Source organism: Podarcis gaigeae, assembly GCF_964106915.1.
Source record: "Podarcis gaigeae genome assembly, chromosome: 4".
Classification (NCBI taxonomy): domain Eukaryota; kingdom Metazoa; phylum Chordata; class Lepidosauria; order Squamata; family Lacertidae; genus Podarcis; species Podarcis gaigeae.
The window spans coordinates 52,887,044-52,909,216 of NC_139677.1; the positions used below are offsets into that span (position 1 = coordinate 52,887,044).

At 42.2% G+C, this 22,173-nt stretch overlaps 1 protein-coding gene and 1 long non-coding RNA gene across 2 annotated transcripts in view; one reads left to right on the forward strand and one right to left on the reverse strand.

The window, feature by feature from the left end:
- The window catches only part of LOC310842672, a 461,768-nt gene that overhangs the window by 426,465 nt on the left and 13,130 nt on the right, over positions 1-22,173 (reverse strand). The gene's annotated exons all lie outside the window — the stretch shown is intronic.
- Positions 1-22,173, forward strand: part of DSCAM (DS cell adhesion molecule) — a 327,203-nt gene that overhangs the window by 259,786 nt on the left and 45,244 nt on the right. The window contains exons 20-26 of the mRNA XM_083734745.1: positions 104-237; positions 9,186-9,339; positions 15,148-15,265; positions 16,361-16,524; positions 17,213-17,311; positions 19,471-19,659; positions 21,549-21,839. Coding sequence (XP_083590871.1) covers positions 104-237; positions 9,186-9,339; positions 15,148-15,265; positions 16,361-16,524; positions 17,213-17,311; positions 19,471-19,659; positions 21,549-21,839 — 1,149 coding nt within the window. The remainder of the gene's footprint in view (positions 1-103; positions 238-9,185; positions 9,340-15,147; positions 15,266-16,360; positions 16,525-17,212; positions 17,312-19,470; positions 19,660-21,548; positions 21,840-22,173) is intronic.

Here is a 22,173-nt window from a genome sequence, read left to right on the forward strand (position 1 = left end):
AAATTAAATCCATGGTTGTCGCGCTAAGTTTGCCCCACTGTGCAGTTTAGTGTACACCAACGGGTTTGGCCTGCTATCCCAACTAACTGTGTTTCTCTTCCAGTTCCAGGTCCTCCCGCCGGAGTTAAAGCAGCCGCAGCCTCTGCTTCCACGGTGTTCGTATCATGGCTCCCTCCCATAAAACTGAATGGCATCATCCATAAGTACACCGTATTCTGCTCTCATCCCTACCCCACAGTAAGTGGACTTTGGACCTTCTACAGCAAGAGGGTAGGGGGACTTTTTCAGTTCAAGGGCCACAATCCTTTATGGGTAACCTCCTGGGGGCCACACGCCAGTGGAGGGCCGAGGATGTACATTTTACCTGTGCACAGTAGGCTGGTTTCTACACACATACCCCTAACCCTCTGCACCCTCCACTCTGGCAAGCAAGAAGCACAATCAAAGTTGAAGGGCATTTCAGCCAGAGGGCACAAATAAGGACAAGTGTGGAGGAAAGGGAGGGAGGCATGGGGAGAGGACAAAAAAGGCAGTGATTCCTTCAGCTCATGGACAGTTCATGTGGTTAAATGGAATCATTGGGGACTAGCATACTCGTTGTGGAAACCCTGGTGAAGTGAATTACACAGGGCAGAACATAACTATTGGAATTACCTGTGCTTGCAGATAGCCATATTTGCATATGAAATAGTTGTCAGAGGAACGCAGCAAGATTGAGCATCGAGACACTGCCTTTGTTTTTATTAATAATGAGCCATGGTGGATGGCAGATTTTTAGATGATTGCCTTCTCCTAGACAATGCATCTTTTAATTTGCATTTTTGCACAACGTTAAAATATTTTGAAGTGTATTTTCATTATAGTTGTCCGTGCATGTTTGCACCAATTTTTATCAATAGTATTTTGATGAACAGCGAATAAAAAAACAAAATAACCTTCATTCTGTGTACCATAGAAGGCAGAAGGGATTAAGGTCTGAGTAGAGATACATGAGAATTTCATCTTTCCCAATTCTGATATAAAGTGACCTGATCTAAACAGACCAGTACGATTAAAAAAAATTATGAATCATTGAAATGATAGTTGGTGGTGGTGTTTTCTCTTAGGATCAATAATTTTTCAAAATGTAGTACATGATCTCTTAAGTCTGGGATTCTCAAACTGTGGTATGCAGACCACCAGTGGTCCGTGAGCTTCGTTCAGGTTGTCCACAGTGTATCTGTGGATTTGTGGTTGACGCTGGGAGACAGCATATCCATTGCACTAAATAGTCATATTGATGTTTAATTGTTTTTAATTGCTTCTTTCATTTCCTGCACAGTATTTCATTGCATTGCAATTTGAATTCTATGGAATAGAGTACAATATATAAGAAATAAAAGAAGCAATAAAAATAACAGTTAAAAACCACAGCACAGTGCATTATGATTGCTACAAGAAGCAGAAACACATTAAGTTGTCTGCCAATGCCCTCAACAGTTTTCAAGTGTTCTTTCTTAGGTTTCCATGCGTTCTGGTTTCTGTCATGGTGTCCCATTGCACCAGAAGTGGTTTAGTCATGCTGGCCACATGACCCGGAAAGCTCTCTGTGGACAAACGGCAGCTCCCTCGGCCTGAAAGCGAGATGAGTGCCGCAACCCCAGTCGCCTTTGACTGGACTTAACCGTCCAGGGGTTTACCATATCTTAGGTTATATAGAACTCTTCCTCAGCATGGTGTAGTGGTTAAGAGCAGTAGACTCGTAATCTGGTGAACTGGGTTTGCGTCCCCACTCCTCCACGTGCAGCCGCTGGGTGACCTTGGGCCAGTCACATTTCTCTGAAGTCTCCCAGCCCCACTCACCTCACAGAGTGTTTGTTTTGGGAGAGGAAGGGAAAGGAGAATGTTAGCCGCTTTGAGACTCCTTCGGGATATCAAATCCAAACTCCTCCATACTCGATCAGAAAGGAAAGGAAATGATGTTCTGAGTTCAGCTGCCCAATGCAAAAGATAACCTGCACATCTGATTTCTATGTCTTAGTTTAAGACACCTGTGAAGTGCCATAACCATAGCTGTATGGTTGTTTTCTTAGGAGTCCGTATTCTTCTTGGAATGAATGAAATGGGAAAAATTGAACCAAATTTCATGCATTCCAAAACAAATGATCAGAGTTTCAAACAAATAGCAGGCTTCTCGTTTGTAACTTCTTCATCATTCATTCAGAGCTCAGTGGGATTGAAGAGTGGATAAACACAGTGCACCTTGTAAAATGGCTATTGGGTGCTTGAGGCTGCAGTCTACTTGGATGCCTTTAAAAGAGGATTAGACAAATTCAGGGACGATAAAGTTATCAGTGACTACTATCCATGGTGAGAGGCAATAAATGCTTCTGAATGCCTGTTGCTGGAAATCACTATTATGCTATTATGCTCAGGCCCTGCTTGTGGCTTTCACACAGGCATCTGGTTGGCCCTTGTGAGAACAGAATGCTGTCCTGGATATAGGCCACTGACCTGATCCTACACGCTCTATCTATGCTTACATGGGAGTAAGTCTTATTGAATTCAGTTTAGACTTATGAATAAGGCTGCACTGTAAATTACCCACAGACACTAAAGGAGTGAAGCCATGCCAATAGAATCTGTGGGTTTTAAATAACTTGCAACTGGGATATGGCTGCACTGGGAAGCAAAATCCCTTCCTTTTGTAGTACGGTGGTATCACAGGTTACAAACACCTCGGGTTACAAACACTTTGGGTTACAGACACTGCTAACCCAGAAATAGTACCTCGGGTTAAGAACTTTACCTCAGGATGAGAACAGAAATAACACGGCGGCAGCAGGGGGGCCCATTAGATAAAATGGTATCTCAGGTTAAGAACAGTTTCAGGTTAAGAACGGACCTCCAGTACAAATTAAGTTCATAACCAGAGGTACCACTGTAGTTATTTCCTGGGTTGCAGGGTCTAATGAAAAACCTTTGCTCTGTCCGTGGACAATTTAAACACCCTGCACAGCTGCTGGAGAGCAAAATGAAGGGACGGACCCACTTAACTCTGGCAGCCTTGTCTCCCATTGAAAGCAAAGGTTAACAGAAACAAATGAAGAATTGAATCAACTTTTAAATATGGAAAATAAATGGACACCCCCACTTTTTTGTTCTCCATCTATGCTAGTGATGAGCAATTTGGTGGTGCTTTTGAATACCCTAAGGTACCTGGCTAGATTAGATGGACTGGTCCGGCAAGATAATTCATAGGTACTTGCAATCAATGGGCTAATTCCAAGTGTTGGTTGGGGGCTGGTTGTGTGTATTAATGGGTAAGGGAAAGGCACTCTACGTATACTGCAGACTGTGCAGTGAAAGCAGCACAATAAGTTAGAATCGTAAAATGTTATTGCTCTCTAGGTATTGTATATTTAACTTTCTATTACCTGAACTATGCTGAGTTCACATGTGCAGGGACACTTAGAACCTTCCAGGCCCAAGATTTCTCAGTGAGTCTGTGGGCAAAGGGACATGCAAGAGGATTTCTTATATCCACTTGGAATGGGAATATAGCATTTGGTAATCTGCAGTTTACCGGCAAACATCACTGCTCAGTTTTGGAACAGGTGGGGGAGAAAAACATAACAAAATTCCAGAAAATTAAAATGTGTCAAAAGCATTTAAACACTTTTTAAAATGCCTTCTGCTGGCCTGTTGAGATTAAAATGTTATTAAGCTGTTTTTCTCACCTCATCCATCCGGTAATATTATTTATTGCTGTGAGACCTCTGAGTGCAGCAAGAGATCCTGTTCTTGAATGAGGTTGATAAACTCAATCTACCAGCAGTTGCTATGCTAACCCAGATGACACAAGGCCTTTAAAACAAAATGTAACTGTCCGTTCTACAATATAGACTGTTAGCAAATTTGCTATTGCTCATAGAGTGTTTAGATTTATTGAACACATTTTTCCCTCTCCATTGTGATTTTGAGGTTCTAAATGCTTAGCAAGAGCTTCATTTGTTGTGCCTTATAATAGCCACCAGGTGGCACTGCAGGTTCTAGCTTTATCAGGCATGTTCCTGAAATATTTTCTTGCCTTGTTTCTTTATTGAAACAGGGGTTGGAATATATTAGAGGGAGATTAACCACTAGAGAGTACATTCAGTAACTGGGTTTTGTTTCCAAGGTATTATTCTCAATACATTACACACACACCCTCGGCCACCGCCCACTTCATCACGTTAAGCTTATTTGCACAGCTTGCACATTTTAGCCACTTTTGAGCTACTTTCAAATTATATTTGTTTATGCCTCCAACATTTCTGCAGTGAAAATAGGGACGTCCCATTCCATAATGATAATTTTACTATTTATACCCCACACATCTTACTGGATTGCCCCAACCACTCTGGGCAGCTTCTAACATATTAAAAATAATAATAATAATTAAAGATTTTTTTAAAAATGACTTCCCTATACAGGGTTGCCTTCAGGTGGCTCGGAGGTCAGCTAACTCCATACCCTCCAACATTTCTCCAATGAAAAGAGGGACATCCTAAGCCAAAGTGGGACATTCCGGGATCAAATCAGAAACCGGACAGCTTCTCTAAATCAGGGACATCCCTGGGAAATGGGAACACTTGGAGGGTCTGTTTGTTTTGTTGATGCTGCAACAACTGGAACTTTGTCTAACGCTTTCAGAAAAACTGCCTACGAACTTCTAGCACTTCCAACACCTTTCCCTGCTATAGTAGCATTTGCATCATTGCTTCAACCAAGGGAAGTGTGATGTTTCTAGCAGGCCACTAGGGACCGCTGTGACACTTAATTCAATTTGTTTCTTGGCTCTTCCATTATCTGCTGCTGCTGCTTGCGTTTCTGATGCTCTTCGGAACTTCGTAAATGGGTCATCCAGCCTGATCCCCTTCATACAAGAAATGTATTTATTAACTCTGTACTTTTCTACAGTTTATGGAGGATTTGCAAAATGATGCTGAAGCAACAACTCTCATCATAGCTGCATCTCTACTGACAACAGACCATGATAAAACACATCTCATCACTGAAAACAGCATGTTAGCAACCAAAAGAGCCAGAAATTACAAATTATAGTCCAAGGAGCAATTAGATCAGAGGCTTGCGGGTTGGGAGGTCTTAAAACTGTGCTACAGTACCTAATCATTAATCTGATGCCAAAGGAACTTATTTGACAGAGTAGTTCATGCCTGCTTTGTGCTGGGCTGAATAGGGACGACTGGGTTGGGCTGAGGGGTCTCAGCCCTGCCAGTTTCTTCCTGTGAGGTGATGCTAGGGTCACTCTGCTGCCATAGAGCTGCTTCTGCCTGCCTGCCAAACTTGTGGGGCAAATGAAGCGCCACCCACAAGATCTCCACCTGCAGAGGCCAGCAAACTGCGAAGGGCCTTGAGTCCTGAGCCTGCCTGGCTACCATTATGTGGCAGCATCAGCTACAGGCTGGGGGTAGCAGGACTGCAGATGCCATGGTGGCCCTGCTGTTTTGCAGAGCCCCACCAGGCAGGAGAGGGGTAAGTTAGCGTCTGAATCAACCCACATATCCACCATTGGAAAGAAATCTGGTTTAATCAAGTTGCATTCCCAAAGTAGGTCACTTAACTGCAATAAAACCACTGTTCCTCCTCTGTGTGTGGGTTAAAGTCTGGAAGGATTGAGCAATTTAAGTGGAACAGTGCAGTAAAAGGATAGTGTGTCTAGAGTTTGCTGTGGGTTAATTTATTCCGCTGGTTCTCATCTTCCATTCTGCATTAAGATGTGGCATAAGATGATCTCACATCAACATTATGTTTTCCTGATAAGAGAGGGAGGGGAGGAAGGGAGGAACTGAACTGGGTTTATATTGCTTCAGAAGAACTAAAATAGTGCATGTGCCACCTGTGCCAGCCATCTCAAAAGGCTGAAATATTAAAGTTATGTCTTTCCCCCCTTGCTAAATAAGAAATTGCCTTTGCTGCTTCAGTTCTGTTTTCCTATGCCTTACTTTACACATCCACTTTAAAATATTTTACATTAAAGACAATAAAGTACAAAACTGTTATCAAGAGTTGATGAAAGAACCTATGCTAATTGGGGGCCATATCAGTAGCACAGGGCAGAGGTGGTTACCTGAACTCACAGCAAGTGAGTTGCTGCTGTTTACTGGCAGGGGGCAGGGATGGAAAGATCTCTCTCTCTTGCTCCAGTGTTAAATTTAGTTTTCCACATTTTGCAGCAATAATAATAATATCAAAAATCCTTTTGAAAATTCATCAGCATTTTAGCAGAAATGTATTCCAACAAACACATTTTTATATCGTTTTGACTAATGTGTGCATTTTTGCAAGTATTTCTCTCTAATATAATGCATTTTTGTATGTTATCGTCGTTAACACCTTCGTTTTTATGCACACTTTCCACTAACATATGCATACTTGTAAACATTGTTTGGACGAAAGAATGCACCACAAAATTAATAAAAGTCCTGCTTTTGAAAGCTAACTGTGTTTCAGTTCATGCACTGTTTCAGAGAGTGAGGATTTTGAAGATGCTTTAAATGCATGCTAAATTCAATTACTCTTCCATCCCTTGCAGGAAGAAGGGCAAGGTGGTGTTCTGGTCAGTGCAGTGGCAACAGACCAGCTCAGCCAATTTGGTGTTCCTGCTGCTGCGTTTGCACCATGCTGACCTCCCTCCCCACTACCCCCACCCCCCACTAAACAGCAATGACTCACTCTCAGAAAGGTCTGGTGATTACCTCCACCCTACTACTTTGTCCATTGCTATACAATATGTAGAGTAGTCTTTGTCAGCTGAGTTTATATTTAGCATTCATCGAGGCTATTTTATTTTTATGTTTTTGTCTGGTTGAAAAGGATACTTTATTAAAATAGACAGATCCTTTATTCCTTTTGTAAACCATTCAGAGGTCTTTTCTTCAAGTAAGCAGTACACCAATTTTGTAAAATGGAAGGAGCTCATTTTGCAACCATAATTAATACAATTTGAAATTATGGAAGTATTAGCAATAATTCTTTGCACAAAGCAGCCTGGGAACCTGAGGACACGGCTAACGCTTCTCTTCCTAGAACTCTTAACAGGTCCTTGGGGACTTCAAACACCAGCTGCACCTGGAACAACTCAAATACCGGCAGAGAGCGCCCCACATAGGTAAGCAAGGGAAGGGGGAATGCAGACTGCACCCTTTTTCCTACTCTGAGTCTTGTCTGAACTGCATTGTTCTAACACATTGTTCCTTCCCAACAGTGGGGAGCAGTGTGTTCCATGCCCAGGGAAGACACACATCCTTGCATACAGGTAAGCTGTCTGTTGGCAAATGCCAGATCATTGTCAATCCTGGCCAAAGATTCATGAGCACTCCTGCATTACAGGATCACAGCCTGGGTTCATGGAGCAGAACAAACAGCATGGTTCCATGCAATTGGACACATGGTTTCCCTGCAACCCTCAAAGACTAATGGGTATGTATAATCACTGTCTCTGGAGCCTCCGGGGTGGGGCATCGGCACTGGCTGACACTGGTGGCTCCACCCACCCTCCTCTCTCATTTCTTCACAAACACCTACATGGTGGTTTGGGGACTTTGTGCCTCAAATGCTGACTGTTGCTCTGCCTATCTCCCCTTGCTCTTCACAGACCAGGATATACCCCATTCCACGCAGACCACAAGGGAGACCTGCCCTGCAACTTGCAGCAGCAACCAGGATGCTTCTATCCATTCTATCACAAGATTAACGTTGCTCAGGCAAGCTCCTGTATCCTTGCAAGCTCCTCGGCAGATCATTGTACAACAAGCGAAGGGTGGGCTGATGCCATAAAGAACACTCTCAAACCAATGCCCATCACACAGAAGTCCTGCTGGGTCATCCGTTTAGCAAACTTTCCTTTTCAGGATCTCTTCCAAGCCACATGCTCTTCAATAAAGATCATAGTTTTGTCGCTTGTGTTGTGTCTTTGTTGCTAGGGATAGATAGGGATCCCGTTTTTCCCCACCACAGTATGACCTGGTCTCAGGATGGGACTGTGAGAGGGTGGGTGGGAAGCTATATGGGCCAAGAAGCAGTAACCCCTCCAGAATCTGCTCACTCGGGTTCCCCGAACTGAGTGTCTAGACTGTTAGGGTGCACAAGAGGATGGGCATTGGTGCTGATGCCGCGATGTGTCCTGGTTCTCTATTCTGAGGGACGTTAGTGCCTTTGGTGAGCTGCTAGTATTTGTGCTTTTCTGTCTATCTGTTGCCTCTGATTTATCAAGATAACTAGAAGTGATATAAACAGGCAAAAACTGTGACCCCCCCAAAATGATGGCGTAAAACAAAGCGAAGATACAAAGTTTAGGGGATGCTGGATTTGAAGTGCATAAATTTAAAAAGTAGCATGCCACCAAAAAATCATAACAAAAAGCCAGTCACAACAGCTCAAGCAACCTATCACAAGAGCAAACCCAGGCATGTACCTGCCCTCAATCACCTGCCACACTAATCCATGCATATAGATGCTCATGAAGATAACTTGAAAGCCACAGCCAGTGCAAAATGCAGAAACCAGGTTGTTAAGCCGATCAGCCAGACTGAACCCTATCACACTGGTTCTGAAAGAATGGCCCTGACTGTCGATACACTTCTGGTCTGAATTCAAAGTGTTGGCGATGATGATATATATAAAGCCCTGAATGACTGAGGACCAATTTCTGAAGGAGCATCTTTTCCTATAATGTCTTGCTTGGAGGTTACGATCTGTCAGAGAGACCCTTCTCAGTATGCTGCTTCCAAGAGTTATATACAATGTGGGGTTGCAAGAGAGGGTGCTCTCTGGGGTGGACACCCTGTTTTTGGAATGGCTTTGTCTCTGAGCTACAGTTGCTGCAAACTACTTTTTTTGTTTCTATGCCTGCTTGAGACACGGTTATTTGCTTCTGGAAATGCTTCAACTTCAATTTTTTCTTAAATAGTTGCTGCTCTATAATTTTATGGCTGATGTTAAATTGTAATTTTTACTGTTTAATGGATCTTTGGTTTTCAAATTAGTTTTATTGCCTCCCACCCTGAGCTCTTCTGAAGAAGAAGGACCAAGTTTCAATATTATAAATACGTTACTTTTCCCAATCTGTAGTGGTTAAGAGGTAAAGACTCTTGTGTACATCATTTACCTTAGTTTGGGAATGTTTGTCTCTCCTGTCACAGGTAATCAGCGAATTCGAAGCTACTCCTGACTCATTTTCCTACAGAATCCCAAATCTGAGTCGGAATCGGCAATACAGTGTCTGGGTGGTGGCTGTGACAGCTGCAGGGCGAGGCAATAGCAGTGAAATTATCACCGTGGAACCATTTGCTAAAGGTGAGGAGTCTGCTTGACATAAATGGATAGCATACAACATAGCAGATTTTTGGTGCTGGAAGTGATGAAAAAGCCATTTGGGCTGTAATCCTAATCAAATAAGGGGTAAGCCCTAGTGAACTGAAATGGGACTTACTCCCAGGTAAGTGAGATTCAAACTGTAGCCTAAATTACTTGTTGCAGGGCAGAACTGCTTATTTGTAGATCACAGTGGTTTGCAGTCCAAGGGACTGGACTTAAAATGCAGTATTAACAATGCAATGGGAAGCGGTGAGGTGGCCATGCCTCCTGTTCAGATCTTGCCTCCCGCCCCACCACCTCACACCAAACAGGACTTTTAATCTTGTCTCAAAGGATCGGGTGGGTGGAAAAGTCTGGAGAGCAGGGGGCAGGCACAGTATCTGCACAATCTCCCACTGAAACATTACAGTGTTAAAGGTGAAAGTGGATTATGGCATTGTCTGGCAAGCAGACCTGTTGGGTGTGGAGGAACTTTTTGTTTGCATTTTAAAGCAAACCAGCTTTATTCACATTTCCTAGGCTAGTTACACAGATGTATAATATAAAGATACTTTTCCAAACTTTGCGATACATTTCTTAGCTCAAAAATGTACCACGGTGCCTTGAAAGTTATTATCTTACAAGAAAAGGCATTTAGAAGTAAGTGCAATGAGATACATATTTAATCACAAAATGTGTATCTAAATATGGATTTATTCATTTTTTAAAATCAATTCAAAACCAGGATGGAATGAATTCATCAATGATCCCACGTGAAATAGGCATGGCCAGAAAGAGACTGATCATCTCTCTGAACAGCTAAAAGACCCTTACAGAGCATACCATACATACCATAGAGAATGGCAACTATTATAAATACCAGGGTTCTGGGTCCTGAGAATCATCGTTTTAAGGGGAAATGAAGCTTCTAGCCTTCATGGTTGCTGAGATACATCTGGATATACGTTGACAATGTTTGCTGGTGCAGAGTGATGCAAAACTGAGCAGGCCATTTTGCCCTTGAGACAGAAACAAGCAGGTTTCTTTTGATGGCACTTAAGAACTATCAGGAGCCTTGTGCTCCTGGATCCTCACTAGTATCTGCTAGCAATATAATGTAATTTCATTAGCTAGGCTTCATTTACTTCTCTTCCTTTTGATCAACAGAACTCATTTTTTGTGTGTGACTTTAATTAAATTTTTTACTAGAACAATCCTCTTGAGAATCCGAGGCTTCTCTTGAAGATGCCATGAGCACCACGACGTCAGGATGATCATATAGCTCATAGAATAATGTTCTTCCTTTCCTCCCCTTTATGGATCCCAGTGGTCCACTAAGAGCTTCCTGAAGCCATTTTCCTTTGCTCTCTCCAAGGATTGCTATGTAAGATTTTCCTTTTAAATATTATTTGGACAGGATAAAAACCCACCGAGATTAAGCATTCCGGTTACATTTGATAATAATGCCTGTTCTCACATTTGCCTAATTGGTGTAAAATGGATTCCTGGCCTGTAGTCTCTCCTTCCATATTAACTGCTATTTCTAATCAGCATTCTTAATTTTGCACATTGCTTGTTAATGCATTGTGGTTCTTAATATTGTGCTTTAGGAAGAAATAGGAAGGATAAAAATGGGTTCTTCTTGAAATAAGAATTGTCCAGACCAAAAATATGGTTCCAAAGCTTTACTAACAGAAAACAGACACTCAGAACAATGATGTTACATTCAAATAGTTGCATAATATCATAAGCTTATCCAGGCATAGGTATAGCATCTTAGGAATATTAAATTACTCAAAACAGAACTGAAACATAGCTCTGTCTCTACCACAGCCTGCCTTCCATCCTTTCTTCTAGCGTGCTTGAGAACAAAAACTGAAGTCCAACTCATACAAAATGGAGATTTGCAATTGAACCTTCCCCATGTGATCTAAAGTTAAACACCTCATGGCAGAGGAGCAGAGATACGTTCTAAGTTAATTTCCTTTTTTCTTTTTATATGCTTTTTATTAGTTTTCTTACTTCACACACACACACACACACACACAAAATTAACAAAAATAATAAAATAAAAACAAAAGGAAAAACATACATACTTCCATAAATCCATAAGTTCTTAAAAGAAAACCTATGCCACCATGTTCTTAATTCCCAATTACTGATCTTTCCCAACAGACTTCTGTCTTCCTCAAAGCGGGTCTGTTACGTTCCATTTCAGTGTACAATTAAACAGTTATACCTAATGTATATAAAGCATCATAATTACATTAATGGATGGAATAAAGGAAGGTTTTTTAAAGGACAGCCCATCCTCTCCTATGCACACAGAGCTGCATGTGAACAGATGTGTAGATATTTGGGCGTTCTTCCTTCACCCTGGCACTTGATCAATGTGCTGGATTCACTGCAGCACACCTTGGCAATGTCAATAACAAGAGGCCCTTCTGCACTTCGTGGGTTTCCAGGTGTAGGTTCCACCCAGGAGGCATTGACAGTGGCAGACTATCAAATGCCCATATGTGAGCCCCAGATGGCACTTTATGTTGGGTCTAGCAGAGTGCCAGCAGGCTCAGCTCAGGGCTGGTTGGGGGAAAGGAGGACAGGCTTCCATAGAATTCCTATGGGACATCCCCTCCAATGCATATTAAACAGCTTGTGTTGCTCAACAGACACAAGAGGGAGTGCAAACATGCCTTGAGTGTAGTAACACTGAAATCTGAATACAACAGGTCCAGGCTATTCAAATATTCACATGATCTATAGGAAAAGTTGCAGATGTTCACCAAGCATCTGAAGACTTAGCTTTGAATTTAGATCTTTTGTTGCTTCTGCTGCTGCTGTTCAGGTGGATTCTTTCTTCAGTTACGGACAGTGTTTGGATAAAGGAAGGAAGGAGGCATTCAGATGTCCAAGGCAGGGAGAAATGGTTGGAACAGAGTTCTTCCTTAGGGTACTTCCTGTTGAATAATTGAATAAGCAACTCCAGCTGTTGCCTGCACACTAGTGAGCTCAGTTTTTGTTTTAAACAAGTCTTAGACACCTGGGAAGCTGCTTTGCTCCTTCTGGATCTCTTTTTGTTGCTGCACCAAGCTAAGCAAAGGTCTGGCTTAGCCTATGCATGGGGAACCTCTGGCTCTTCAGAAGTTGCTGAACTACAACTCCCATCAGCCCCCAACAAGCATGGCCAATGGCCAGGGATGATGGGAATTGCAATTCAGCAACATCTGGAGGTCTTGGCTTTGTGTCTCACCTGAACTGGGGCTCATTATTAAGCTCTCTCCTGCCTAACCCATATATATGTGCTAACTACCAGAATCAGAAGCAACTTGGTGTAATGCTTGGCAACTTGTAAGTTATGTATGGTGGCAGTACTAGTTTTCACCCTCAGCTAAGATTTTAATTCCCCAAGAGCTTATGTAGGGATGTACCAATATGTCCTTGTTTGTGAGAAACTCAAGTTTCCTGATTTAGGCATTGCTTTTGCTAAGCCCCTTGGGAGCGGCTGTATCAAATGTCCAGTGTCAGCTGCTTAATGAGCTGTGGATTGGTCCCTTCCAGTCAACTAGCAGAAATTTTCTCTCACATGCTTTAATACTTGTTGTGCCTTCAGGTCGGAAGAGAAGCATAAAGTGTCCTGGCTTTTCTCACAGCTGCCTCAGTTTCACTACTGGTGTGCCACAACATCACTGCTTATTTTGTCAGATGTCATTCTCACGTGTAAATTTCTTGGCAGTTCACAATTCATTTATTTTCATTTAGTGCTCATGTATTATTACAGGAGCTTAAATGCAGGCTGAGTGAACTGTCAAAATCTGCCTTGTCTTAGCAACATTTCCCGTCACTGCAGAAAAGGAAATACTGACATTTTTCAGTAGCTACCCATCCTCTGTCAGAGTATCAAAGATACAGATCTAAAAACCAAAACATGTTGCAAAGGATGAACTTGGTTGGTATTGCCACCTGTTAGAAGTTAACTAAAAATGTGTTGTTTGTACTGATTTGTTACGGAGCAAAGAAGGGAAAACTTCACAAGTGGAGCAGATATCCCAAACAGGAAATGTTGTTGCAGCCATTAGTTTTACACAGTTTTGCACAGATGTGCATACTTCATGAACAAAAATCTGTTTATTTTGGGGGAAATATACCACTTTTCAGCCAAGAAGACTCCCCAAACAACATATATAATAATAAAACCAATAACAAGACAATCTCTGCTCCAAAACACTGCAAATATTTGCAAATGGCTAGCAAAATAGTATCACAAGAGTGGAAATCCTGAGCAGGTCTTGCAAGAATAAATATATATGCTAGAACTGAGAATCAAAGAGAAGTTTTTATTTGGCAGGCACAAAGCCTTGGACATAGGTGACCTAATCTGGAAGAAATTCCTGGAACTCTTTGTATAAACTGTAGATGTGATTATGACCTGCACATGGGACTGTGGTTGTGATGCTGCCAACTGCTCCCTCCCCCCATCCCTCTGAGCTTTCTAAGAACATAAGATGAGACTGCTGGATCAGGCCAATGGCCCATCTAGTCCAGCATCCTGTTCTCACAAAGGCCCAGATGCCTGTGGGAAGCCTGCAAGCTGGGCATGAGCACAACAGCACTCTGCCCACTTGCGAGTCACTTTTTTTTACTTTTATGCCTCTGGAGAGGGAAGATAGCAATTATGGCTGCTATCCCTTCCCTCTCCACCCTTTCCTTCCTTTCTATTTATCATAGCTGTCAACTTTTCCCTTTTTAAAAGAGAAATTCCCTTATTCCGTATAGGATTCCTCGCAAGAAAAGGGAAAAGTTGACAGCTATGCTATTTATGGATTTGGTAAGGACAGTGGATAGGGTGGTCTGGAATCCAAAGTTAATGCTGTATTATTGTGCTATAAGGGACAACAACAACAACAAAAACCCCAGTAGATTTGGAAACAGGAAAAATGAGGAGGAAGGGAGCAGGGACACATGACATGGGGTGGTATTCGACTGAGTTTTACTCAGAGTAAACCTATTGCAATTGATGGACCTAACTTAGGGCTTATCCAGCACTTCCTCTTGTCCCTCTTCTTTCGCCCAGGGAAAACTGCTCGTTTGTGAAAGGAGCAGGGCAAGCGGAAAACCCATGAGAGCCATGCTTTCTAGGCACGGGACAAGAGGAAGTGTGGATGAGACATTAGTCACTTCCATTGATTTCAGTGAGCTTGTTCTGACTAAAACTAATTTCAGTGCCACCCATGGGTTACTTTTCATCTCTGTTCATCCTTCTTGCTATGCTGTTTCAAAGCACATGGAAGGACAGAGAGATAAATGCATTGCAAGGGGCTGGACTAGATGGTCATTGAGGGTCCTAGAATTCTATGATTCTATGAAATGTTGGCAAATGGGAGCAGGGAATGAACAAGGATGCTGCTAGTTGAGTACTTTTGATGTCACCTGAAATGCACCATACTTGAAGGCCACTTACCATAAGCACATGTGCAATCTTCACAGATTCCTTCCAGTGCAGAACAAGGGGATCAGGAATTAAATAGGATTTTTATTCCCAGCTACCTTCAGGGTCCCTTCCCTCCCCTGCCATCTCAACATTGATCGTATTTTCTGTGTGTTCCTTTAAGCCGCGTGATAATGTTGGTTGAAGTTAATTTGCCTCATATAATTGTAGCCAGAAGCATTTTAACTTTTGCTTTAAATATTAAATTTATCTTGGTGCGTGTGCGCGCACACACACACACACACACACACCTGGCCACACCTCTGAAGAATATAGTGCCACACCACTGCATTTTAATCCTTTTTTTCTTATTCACTCCTCAGCTCCAGCCAGAATTCTGACCTTCAGCGGCACAGTAACAACCCCATGGATGAAAGACATTATCCTGCCTTGTAAGGCTGTTGGAGACCCTGCTCCTACAGTCAAATGGATGAAAGAAAGGTAACCAGCAACTTTGTGTGAGGAGGGTGGTGGTGGAAGGGGGGGGAGTGATTGCAAATGGGACCTGCAACAGATGCAGAATGCAGTGAGTTCCTACTCTGTAAAAGAATAGGCTTCTCGGGGGGGGGGGATGAAATTTCAGCAACAGGAAAGGGATAAAGGACACCTCTTCCCCACCCTGTTCCTTTACTGTGCTAGCAATAGAGAGCTGTTAGCATGAAACCTGAGCATTTTATCTGTATAGGGTTTTTTTTGCGGGGGGGGGGGAAGGTTAGCAGTTTGCGTGCAGTTCTGGGAATTGTAAAATGAAAAGAGTGTCATTTTTTCTTTCCTTGCTCCTGAAACTATGGTGTGTGGGGTTCCTAACCTCACAACACGCAGCCCCTAGCCCTAACTCTGACTCTTCCCCTCAAGTGGCTTGAGAAGGTCAGAACTTTCTCTCCCCGACTCATTTCCCCAAAGAGGTGGGTGGGAAGAAGTTAGAACATAAGAACAGCCCACCAGATCAGGCCAATCTAGTCTAGCATCCTGTTCTCACAGTGGCCAACTAGAGGCCTGTGGGAAACCAGGGAGCAGAACAAGAGCGCAAGAGCACTCTCTCCCTTCCATGGTTTCCAGTATTTGGAAGCATGGCTGCCTCTGGCTGGAGAGGCAGAGCACAGCTATCGTAGCTAGTAGCCATTGATAGCTCTCTCATCCAATCCTCTTTCAAAGCCATCCAGGTTGATTGCCATCACTGCCTCCTGTAGGAGCGAGCCATTGTTTGTTACCAGCGTATTTTGCAAAATATTCTTCATTATACATGTCCTGCCATGGAAAACACTCAAATGCCCTTTATGAATTTTATCAGCCTCTAAAACAAGTAGCCAACGAGACGCTTCCCAGTTGTTGGGGGGCTACATTTTCTGTCATCCTTGACCTTTGGCACACAGGCTGGAGATGATGGGAGTGGCACCCCATTGGCTAACCCTGTTATAGAACTAGGAGACGTTCTTGCTTGGCAATTGCTTTTTCCTGTGCTTTTACAAATTGCCACTCCTGAGTAATGTTGGTTGTAACCTCTTTAATGTATGAATTTTGTTTCCTGTGAGGTAGTAACGGGACACCCAGTCTAGTGATGATTGATGGGCGAAGAAGCATCTTTAGTAATGGCAGCTTTGTCATCCGTACTGTGAAAGCAGAGGATTCGGGATATTACAGCTGTGTAGCCACGAACAACTGGGGATCAGATGAAATCATTTTGAATTTGCAGGTGCAAGGTAAGAAAACTGTTTGTTTTTAATTGTGACTATTTGTGAGATTACAGCACTTTGATTATTGTTCCAGTAATTCCTCTTACATCACTGAGGATACTCCAGAGAATGAAATTTAGCACCCTGACTAATCTCAGTTTATGAATTTGGTGCTTATTGCAAGTGGGACCTGCAACAAATGTAGCAATGTGGCATGGTTTCCTACTCTGCAAGAGAACAGGCCTCTCGGGGTAGGGGGACAAAGTTTCAGTGATTTCTTTTAGCTGCTACTTGACATTAGCACCGATGGTCAGTTTTCCGGCGATTTCACTGACATCACCAGAAATGTTGCTGCGTTGCTGTGCCCCAATAGTGATTTGTGACAGTGGTGTACAGTGTTTCCTCAAGTAATAAATTAGGGGTGGGGGTGGAAATATGTTTCCCATGCATCTTGGAAGGAGATTGTTCAGGAATTGTAGTGATAGGAAAGTCAAAGTCAAAATTAAGGTTAAGAAATGACAGATAAAATTATATAGTATTTACATATCTAAGAAAAAGAGAACTTGTCTTTTAGTCTTAGCTGGAGATGTCAAACTAACAGACACACTGACAGATATGATTTGCTTTTTTTATCCCCAGCCCCAAACAATTCTTCAATAGATGTCTTTATGAATAGTTTGAAGTCATGCACTAATTGTTAACTACTTCTGTCTAGTTCCACCAGACCAGCCGAGACTTACTGTGTCCAAAACCACATCTTCCTCAATCACTCTTTCCTGGATCCCTGGAGATAATGGTGGTAGTTCTATTCGAGGTAACAGTGTCCAGGTTCATTTTTCAGTGCTAATGTTTTATTGCAAAGAAGTGATTCACACATTCTAGCTTGATACCTAGCAGTGGGACACCATGGTAGATTTGTGTAAGAGAAAGCAGTGGTCGGTTATCCAGGCCTCCTGCCTAGCAGTGACTATTGGAGAGGAGGCTGTTTTGTACAAGTGATTGTCGTTAAATTTATTGCACTAGATGTTGGCCTCAACAACTTTAAAATATACTCCAAAAATATCTGATATATCAACAGTCAAATAAAAATAGACAACACAATAATGAAAAATGAAAAATAAAATAGGATTATTTAAATTTATGGCACAATCGAGTAAAGCCCAGTTTAAACTAAAATTGAACTGAACACATGCTTACAATTCTCAGACAAAACCTGCCATTCTGCACTAATTCTTGTGGTGTTGTATATGGGTAAGCATCTTCTAAGAGAAAACGGATAATGTCTTGGTCAGAGAAGGTTGTTAAATGAGACAGAATTTTTCTCAGCAGTCCTTTGGGAAATTTCATTACATAGTGAATTACATTCTCCACCTGTTTTAAATTACAGGTGCAAATCTGTTGGGAAGTTATGTTATCAGTCTGTATCTGCCTTCCTACATTGCAGAGGGCAGAATCTGTAGGCATAGATCCAGCGCCGAGGGCCTTCTGGCGGTTCCCTCACTGCAAGAAGCAAAGTTACAGGGAACCAGGCAGAGGGCCTTGTCAGTAGTGGCGCCCGCCCTGTGGAACGCCCTACCATGAGATGTCATAGAAATAAGCAACTATCGGACTTTTAGAAGACATCTGAAGGCAGCCCTGTTTAGGGAAGCTTTTAATATTTGATGAATCATTGTATTTTAATATTATGCTGGAAGCCGCCCAGAGTGGCTGGGGAAATCCAGCCAGATGGGTGGGGTATTATTAATAATAATAATAATAATAATAATAATAATAATAATTTATTTATTATATAGTTCTTTAAAAATGTTCTCCATAGAGGAAATACTGTTAGTTCCTCTAGATAGATAGATATTTGATGGTTGTTTGGGGGGAAGGAAATGCTACTATTAGGAAAGTTTTGATTGTTGTAACAACCTCAAGTCTCCTCCAGCTCAGTCTTGATATAGCCTGCCCATTAGTTCTTTTTTTTTATCTAAGTGGGCCTAAAATGATTCTAGCATACTATATCTCTGTAATGGGCTTTGTATGTCAGTATGACTTCCCCTTTTGCTTAAAATTATACACTTAATTTAGCAGCTGTTCTTCTGATAAGAGGTGCATACATTTATGAAATTGCAATAGCATTACCTGTATCCTTACTTCAGCGCAGAGCAACCTGCTTTTGCCCAAAGGACAGAAACAGGGGTCCCCGGGGGCCACCTAGTAGTCTCTGTAAAAATGTACTCTGTTCTATTCCCAGTAGTTTAATATAGAGTTAATTCATCCACCCCTGCAATGTCTCTGAGCAATACAATCACTTGGAAAATCAGTGAGGCAGTTATTTTGGATGTGTGGCACCCTGCACATTGAGTTATGTGCAGTAGGCCACATGCCCAAATTACTGGCATGCCTACTTCCTATGGGGACACCACTGTCACAATGCTCACCACGTGGGCCCCCGTGTACCTTCAGGCTGTTTGTCCCATTACCTGACGTTCAGAAGACATCTTAAGGCAGCCCTGTTCAGGGAAGTTTTTAATATGTAATGCTGTACGGTTTTTAACACTGATTGGGAGCCGCCCAGAGTGGCTGGGCAAAACTCAGCCAGATGGGCGGGGTATAAATAATAAATTATTATTATTATTATATTATTATTTATTTCAGTGAGACTGAAGTATGCCTAGCATAGTCTGGATCTGATCCATTAAAGACAAGACAAGCATCAATCTATCCAACCTAGAATAAAATTATCATCTTGGCCTCACTGTACCTTTCCTGGTCTTCAGAAAGATAACCACCCTTTGCTCCAGAGATCAGGAGCATTCTTGGTTGCAAAGGAGATTGTCTCAGTCCAGAAACATTACCATGTGGGCAAGTCAAGAATAGATTTGAAGACCCCTAATACTCTTAACGTAGAAACTTCCTGTGATTCATTTATTTCCTCACACCTTTTGACCACCTACTCTAATTCTGATATCTTTGCATCTTTGGCAGGTTATATACTGCAGTACTCGGAGGATAACAGCGAGCAGTGGGGCAGTTTCCCTATTAGCCCCAGTGAACGTTCCTACCGCTTGGAGACGCTGAAGTGTGGAACGTGGTACAAGTTCACACTGACTGCTCAGAATGGAGTGGGACCAGGACGCATCAGTGAAATCATAGAAGCCAAAACACTTGGGAAAGGTACTTGAAATCATAGTGTGTCTTTATTCTAAAACAAGTGATGGTTGCATGATTTAGATTCTAAAATAGGTCAATAGCCACTTATCTGTGTCATACATTATGTAGTACTGCAAGGGAATTGGCTTTGTAGTGTCTTATGGTCTGGCACTTTCAGTTTGCTTGTTCAGTCTTGACATCCTTTTAACGGTTGGATATTTTGCCACGTTGGGGGTCCCGCTCCCAAAGTTCATATTAGAAAAAAATGAAAATGAAGAGAGTTTCCAGGGCTCTCAAAGTTACCAAACATTTTTGAATCAGTGCTCTTTATACAACTTCTTCACTTTTGTATAATAGTCTAAATGCTTTCTTAATTCTGATTGTGAATATGAAAAGAATGCTGAGTATGGAAGAAGTGGACAAAGAAGCTAAGTTTTGGAAACAAAACCAACAACCCTAATATCAGCAGTCCTACAGTGGCCCCTAGGTTCTGTTCAAAACTTTTGATTTTTTGTTGTTGCTGGCCAAAACTAAAATGTTAAGGTCAATTCATATAGATAGAAATTCAGGCAGAATACTGAAGATCCTAACTGGAATCCTTGCTTAACTGCATCCTCCTGGTTCCCTTTCAAAAGCAGCACTCTTGGATATATGGAGCCATCAGAGATGTAAACTCTGAAACTGACTGCTTCATCCTGGAGAAACCACAGCGCATGCTAGATTTAGAGTAAATGGCTGAGCCAGCATGTCACCTGTAGCTCAACAAGTGATTGGTAGATGCTTTCAGACAGCAGAGGGTTTGGCTGAGCAGCAGTTGAATTGGGGCCAATTCTGAGCTTCCACCTCAGGCCTCTTTTCATGCATAAATCCAGTGAAAAGATTGACTTCATGGGGGGGGTGGAAATCAAGAGTGCAGGTATCAGTCATTGGCTCGAACAACTTGCTGTAGTCTGCTGCAGACTTGATGTATGTGTGCCACATAAACTAGGCCTTGTCCATACACCTCAGCTACTCCTGCTTAGAAATGGCAGCACATACCTCTGCGTGGCCTCTTTCTGCTGACTTTGGCAAACCTGGATGTCCTAGTGCATTCATGGATTAGAGTCACTATAAGGTCAATCTTTAAGAAACAGAAACAGAATAAGCAAAAGCTCTTGGCTACAGATAACTGTAGTTATCTCCTCTGGTCTAACAGGATTCCCTTGTTTACCTAAGCAAGGCACACGAAACACTTCCGTGTTTTCAAAGACACAAATCAACCACACTAGCAACTTTGTAGCTTCTGGTGCAAGAATCAGAATGGTCCTGTTAGACCAGAATATATAGCCTTGCTAAAAGCCCACATACAGATTGAAACGAATATACAACAGCCATTATTTATTCTCATAGACCCAATTATCACTTACATTATTATTCAAGTGTTGGATTACAACCCACAGTGGATTAGCATTGCAGCCAAAGAACCATTGCGTAAGCAGAGACGTTACCATTTTCTTAATTTTTTAAGTGAAGCATTTGCATTCAGTGAACAGTTGTAGAATTTTGCACTCCGGCAACTTCTGCAATATTTCAAGGGATGCTGAGACACATCTCTGGAGTTGCACACTGAAGCCAATGCTGGAAGACACAAGGCAAACAGTGCCTCTTGGATGTTATCAATGACCTCATCATTCCCATCCCAGCACATCTCTGCACCATAAAATCCGTGGTGACCTGTAAAAGGAGAAATATTGACAGAAAAGGAAGAAGTACAGATAGCTGACTTTTTAATTGCTATATAAGGATAAAAAAAAGAAATTAATGTTTGCATCTTGCAAGTTAAATGTTCGTCTCCCATCTGAAAAATGTGAAAATCTCTGTTTTGCTATCCATTTATTATAACTCTTTCTATTTGCATGTGTATTTTCTTGCAGAGCCACAGTTTTCAAAGGAGCAAGAACTCTTTGCCAGTATTAACACTACTCGAGTAAGGTTGAACCTTATTGGCTGGAATGATGGTGGTTGCCCAATCACTTCCTTTACTCTGGAATACAGGCCCTTTGGCACCACAGTGTGGACTACAGCCCAGAGAACCTCTCTTACCAAATCATACATTGTGTACGATCTTCAGGAGGCAACCTGGTATGAGCTACAGATGAGGGTCTGTAACAGTGCCGGCTGTGCAGAGAAGCAGGCCAAATTTGCAACACTCAACTATGATGGGAGTAAGTGCATTCATTTAATTGCTGCCTAATGAAGAATGATCATAAATATTTTAATTTCACATAATCTAAGAGCCATTTAATTTTGTGTGCTGCAATATGGCATCTGTAGCAGCTAGAGGATAAAACAGTAAAGGTGTTTACAGTCTGAAATTCCATCTGCCTCTTGTCACGTGGAGGGGAGGGGGGATCACAAGGAGCTGTACAAATTCATGGCAGGCTTCTCTGATAGCTGTGCTTTCCAGTGAAATTACAGCTTGATTTGGCACAATGTTCCAGTGTAGAAGGAGAAGGCTTCCCATTCAATCCATGTCTCCCACTGTGCCAGCAAAACAAA